We start from the raw sequence: 6,000 nt of genomic DNA on the forward strand, positions 1-6,000 counted from the left end.
TGAAGCAGTGATGTACCCACTTCCCAGGACTGCTGTGGAGATCCAGTGAGATAACGTGTGCACAGTGTGCAGCATGGTCCCCAGCACAGAGTCAGTGCTGAGTGCCAGTGAATACCTGGTAGGACTGGTGTGGGTGGTGGGACTCGGTGACTGAGGAAATCTGGGCCCTGAAGGAGGGGTCCAGGCACATCTGTGAGTGATGGGCCTGAGCTGGGAGAGGCAGGGAGACCTTGCCCCCCAATCAGGGGCCCTGGGCAGGACGGCAATGGGAGGAGCACCGTAAAGACAGCTCTGCACAGGTGGAGTTGGAGGTGCCCTTGAGACATCTAAGTGCAGTGTCATGAGCTCACAGAGGAGGTCTGGGTCTGGGCTGTGCATTTGCCTATAATCTTAATACCTGAGGACCCCGAGGTATTGATCACTGAACGTGAAGACATACTTTACAGGACAAGTGAATAGTAGTATCATCTCTGTCATCAAAGCTCACGTCTCTTTATTCATCACTCGCTTTGCTAATTGGGTACTTACAGAGTTCACTTCGCCGCCCTCCCCTGGGCTCAGGCTCCACAGTAAAGAGCTGGTGAGCCTCCCTCTTTTCTGGAAGAAGATGCATTTAGCTGGTAGCCTTGTATACCTCACCAGACTTAGAATTTTAGTTTGTTGTTTTAATTTTATTTTCTGTTGGCCATCTCCTAACAGGAGAGATATTTTACCTCATGGTCATGTTTCAATTAGCTGTTACTGAGAATTGCTGATCTGATCCATAGTGTATGTATTTTATTAACTTTGTAGAGTATTTATCATTTTTCTGTCTTTGCCCTTTAATTTTGTATGCCCCTTCAAGGCTCTATCCTATTTGGGGCCTTATTTTTTTTAATTAAAAAACATCTGTTAGCAGTTAAGAAAACAAAAGAAAAGAAAAAATGCACATGATACCTAAATTTAGAAAATATCTAGTGTGTTTTCTGTCTCGGCAATGGTGGGTTCTAGAAACTCGTGAAAACCTTCATTACACGTTACTTAAAATGCTGATTAAGAAATAAATCCTTCCTTCCTCGTCTTTCAAGTTGCACAGCTAATTGTCGAGAAAGTGAGGGGAACTCCTCAGAAGTCAAGACAAACCAGAAAGCAGGGATTCTGGGAGATAAGCAAGCCTTAGAAGCCCTGAGGTGCCAGTTGGCTCCTGAACTGAGTTTCAGTTGCCCTGACAGGAGGGCAGGAGTTGGATGGCTTGGAGTTGGATGGCTGATCATATTCAAGGCCAAGCCCATCCTGAGAAGCCTGGTTTACTAAAGGGTTAACTAGAAAAAAAAAAAAAACAAAAAACAAACATTCCTCAAGGGAAGAAAGTAAGGAAATTCAATTTTGTTAGAAGGGGGGAAAAACAAATCCAAAGTAAGGATTTAGTTTAAAGCTGTTCTGGCATGAGAGTGACCACAAACTCCTGGCAGAAAAGCACAGCTCCTCCTGGAATGAGAAGTTGTGTTTTGAATGAATCAGTGAACAGCCATTCCAAAAAAGGCCTCCAGAGTCTTCTGGATCAAGATACTGGACCCCAAATACCTCTCTTCCAAGGTCTCATTTAAATAACCAAAAAGGTTTTAAAGGAAAGAAGCCATAATCATAGTTCTATTTATTGACATCACTATATGCTAGGAATTCAGAGGTGACTATGGAGTTGTCTTCTCTTTTATAGACCTTACTTTCTGTTTGGGGAGACACACTGACATAGTTGGGGATCTTGGTGGATGGAGGTGTTAGTCTGTTGCAATTAGCCAGGAGAGGAGATTAAGAAATCAGTGAAGAGTGGGTGATATTTTTAGCTGAGGACAGTCTTGTTCAGTTGGCTTTTAATTGCAGGCTCGAAGAATTGTCACTGGAGGGAATAGATCTTACAGAGGATGGACTTAGCTCAGGCCTCTTCAGAATGGACAAGTGAACCTGGAGAAAGACAGTCAAATCTGTGCAGACATTAAAGTCCACATGAACGTGCTCCATCCCTGAGCCAAAGATAGGACAAGTAGGCAGCACTTCTTGAGGACAGAGGAGGGGTTTTTAAAGTTCTCCAAGAATGAATCCCAGGGAACCGGGATTACCAGTTGTCAAACTGTGAGTTTGTTCTTTGGATGTTATACCCACCAAGTGTATTGGCCGTTTATAGGCTTTCATTTCTCTTTAATACATGTCAGGTGATGAGGACGTGGGCACAGTGTTTGACACATTGTCAAGGTGACTTTGGGTACCTGCCTAAGAGCAAGGGCACAGCTGCAGCTGCATCATACATCTTGCCGCCCATCCCGTTCCCCGGCTCCGTGATCACGGCAGAGTGGTTCCTTGTTGACCTGTCCGTCTCCTCTGTGACATTGTAACCCATCAAAAGACTGGAGTGTATTAACTTGGCTTTGTTCCTTTCCATCCTTCTCTTTGAATGATGATGACTGATAGTGAACCCAGTTCTGTTAGCAGATGTTTTACAAGTAGGGCTCTTAGTACAAACCTTATAATGCCTGCTTTGTGATCTAAAGAAGAAAGTTACAATCTTTCCAAATAGTTTTGATGCACTTATGTGGGAAATTGGTGTAATTTTGAATATGTATTTCCTCTCTGAATAATCATGGCTAGAGATGAATATGGGTAGACATGGAATGTGTTTTCTGTACTTGAAATGTATGGTCCCCTAATTTCTCCCCAGCTTTTTAAAGTCATCACTTGAGTGCTACCTCCAGAGTGTCCCAAAGCATCCACCACTGCCTGTTCTTCAGACACTGTGAGTTCCCAAGTTGGAGAAGGCTGCTGGCTGGTGAGGCATTCTCTGGCACATCTCTGGCTGGCTGATGTGGGCTTAGCACCCAAGGCTTCACAGACAGTAACTAACCACAATCACATCCATTTCTTGAACACTCATGGAGGATTTTAGACCTATGCTAGTGGCATACTTTATTTCATTTTGTTTTCCCAACAATCATAATTAGATTTTATCACCTGTATTAATAAGGAAACTGTCAAAGCGAGTGATGTGCAGACTTTGGACTGGAACTCGGGTCTTTCTGATTCCTGTCTCTGTTCCCTCCCTGGCCTATCCTTCCAGATGGCCAGGAGACTCTTCCTCTGTCTTGAGTTTCCTGCTGATGTTACCACTCTCTTTGTTTCTAGTAGAGGAAAACATGTCTAAACTTACTTTCCAGTTGGAAATGGAATGGAGAGTTAATGTTGGAAGCCGGGAGAGTCTGTCCTGTGATGAAGTGGTCTCTGAGCCACTTCCACTGGGAAGTCACATCACTGTCTGGGCCCCTTGCTCAGCCTGTGCACAGGTGACAGTGCAGATGTGCTGAGCAGTCTTCCTGGACAGGGCAGTGGGTTGGAAACGAGTTTGGGGATTTCGTTTCATTTCACAGGTTCCTGAGGGTCTTGGCCTGGCACTTCAAGTGGGAGCATTCCCTATCCCACGGACTCGTGCTCTGGACCCATGCAGACTTGACGTGACCTCAGCCTGAGGCTCAGGGCCTGTGGTGATGAGGATCATTTTAGTCCAGGGTCTGCTGGCAGCTCTGACACTCCTGGGCTGTGGGACTTTGTCCAGGATGATAATTCCTCCCCGAGTTTCAGATTTCCTTGCCTGTGAGCCAGGGTAGTAGTAGTTTCTGAGATAATTATAATGATTCAGTAAGGGGCGCAGCATGTGCTGGCAGGTAGCTGGTGCTTAAGGAACAGAAGTCGCAGTCACTCTGTCAGCCTTTCACTGTGTGCTCTGTGCTTTGAGAAGTTGTGTTTGGTGAAAGTCCCGCCCAAATCCTAGGGTCTAGATGAAGTGTTGTTCCTTTACTTTCCCTTCCTTTTCCTCTTTCCCTTCTCTGTGTCTCATGTGTAGGTAGCAGATTCCTCTGTTTCAGGGAATACAGGCCTTTCTAGTAAAAGGACAGGCTGAACATGGAAAGGTGGGGCCCAGAGGGGGTCTAGAGTGTCTGCACAGCACTGCTTCCCTGCGTTTCAGCATTCGGTCCCATCAGTGCACTAAGTCAACCTTTTTCTTCCTTCCTGTGTCCTCGAGTCTCTGTTTTATGGGAAAACCTTTTTTACGTTTTTTTTTTTTTTCACTTACGTGTTTCTTTCAGATGCTTGTTGCTTTTCTTCCTGTGCTTCAGTGTTCCAAGGAGGAGAGAATTCAGCAGTGCAGCATCCTCTCCAAGCTCTATGAGTTGATCATCTTCCACTGCAAGTCTGCCTTCTTCAAGCACGTGGCCCCCAGCATGTTGGAGCCTGGTGGGAAGACCTGCTACCGACCCCTTCTGCAGACACTTCCGGCTACATTCTGTCGCTGGATCTGCAGGACTTCAACAAAGGTGTTGGAACTAAAACATTGCTTCAGTCCCATTAACCATGCCTGGTTTGGGCCCTGCTGTCCTGTCTCATCAGGGTGAATTCTGATTCATGTAGAAAAGGGCTCAGCAGACTTTTTCTGTCAAGGGCTTGGGAGTAAATATTTCAGGGTCTGCAAGCCTTCTGGTCTCTGGTGCAGCTGATCAGCTCTGCTGTTCAGATGCCAGAGCAGCCAGACAATTCACACACCCACAGAGCTTTATTCACAGCGGTGGCTGGGGCTGGATTGGGTGTGTGAACTGCAGTTTGTCCCCACAGCCTCCTCACTATTGACGCCTGCACCAGAGCGTGCATTTGTGACAATGGGTGAACCTACACTGACGCATCATCATCACCCAGAGACCATACTTGACACTAGGATTTACACTTGGTGGTGTGCACTCTGTGGGTTTGGACAGATGTAAAATGGCACGTATCCACCATCACAGCATCATACAGAGTAGTCTGTCTTAGTGACCCTAAAAATGCTCCAGGCTGCACCTCACTCATTGCTCCTTCCCCTCTAACCTCTGACAGCCACTGATCTTTTAGTCTCTGTGGTTTTGCCTTTCCCAGAACACCATACAGTTGAAATCAGACAGTTGCAGATCCTTCCCAGATTGGCTTCTTTCACTTAATAATATGCATTTAAGGTTCCTCCATGTCTTTCCATGCCTTGATAACTCATTTCATTTTAGCACCAAATAATAGTCCATTTTATGGCCGGACCACAGGTTATTTATCCATTCACCTACTGAAGAACAGCTTAGTTGCTTCTGAGTTCTGGTGATTATGAATAAAGCTGCTATTAACATCTGTATGCAGATTTGTGTGTGGACATAAGTTTCCATTTCGTCGAGTAAACACCAAGGAGCACAGCTGCCAGATCATATGGTAGGAGTATGTTTAGTTTTGTAAAAAATTGCCAGACTGTCTTCCAAAGTATCTGGGCCATTTTACATTCCCACCAGAAATGCATGAGAATTCCTATCGCTCCACATCCTCACCAGCATTCAGTGTTGTCAGTGTTCTGCGATTTGGCAGTTCTGACATGTATGCAATGGGACCTCGCTGTTTCAGTTTGCATCCCCTTGATGACAGATGCTGTGGAGCATCTTTCCATAGTCTTCTTGGCTTCTAGATTCCTTCTTTGATGAGGTATATGTTCAGACATTTTGCTCATTTTTTAATCAGGTTATTCATTCTTCTTGTTGAGTTTAAAGAGATTTTGGTATATTCTGGATATCAGCCCTTTATCAGTGTGTCCCTGCCCTTCACCTGCAGCACTGGAGTTGTCCTTTGGGTCTCAGTGGAGTGTCAGCTCTTCAAAGAGGTTCCCTGTCTTCCCTCAGCCTAAATACAGTCCTGGTATTTTTCACTTTCATTGACTCATTTTGTTCTTTTTAAATAGCATTTCCCATAATTTGTAAGTACATTAAAAAAAAAGGGCAATGATTGAACGCTGCCTCCCCCACCAGGCTGTGTGCCCTGTGAGAGCAGAGACCCTGTCCCCACTCACCATGTCCCATGACAGCACATGGCAGATGTCCAAGTAAATGTGTGTAACATGGGGCCAAATTTGATGAGCAGCTATGATGACATGTGTTTGCTACCATTTATTGAATAGAGATAGTTTCTTGATCT

At 45.2% G+C, this 6,000-nt stretch overlaps 1 protein-coding gene across 1 annotated transcript in view; it reads left to right on the plus strand.

The window, feature by feature from the left end:
* LOC116662184 overlaps positions 1 to 5,180 on the plus strand; it is a 70,023-nt gene extending 64,843 nt beyond the window's left edge. Inside the window, exon 7 of the mRNA XM_032475621.1 lies at positions 4,113 to 5,180. Within this exon, the coding sequence (XP_032331512.1) occupies positions 4,113 to 4,418 (306 nt within the window). The 3' untranslated portion in view covers positions 4,419 to 5,180. The remainder of the gene's footprint in view (positions 1 to 4,112) is intronic.
* The last annotated feature ends 820 nt before the right edge of the window (positions 5,181 to 6,000 follow it).

This window comes from Camelus ferus, chromosome X (assembly GCF_009834535.1).
Source record: "Camelus ferus isolate YT-003-E chromosome X, BCGSAC_Cfer_1.0, whole genome shotgun sequence".
In the NCBI taxonomy this organism is placed as follows: domain Eukaryota; kingdom Metazoa; phylum Chordata; class Mammalia; order Artiodactyla; family Camelidae; genus Camelus; species Camelus ferus.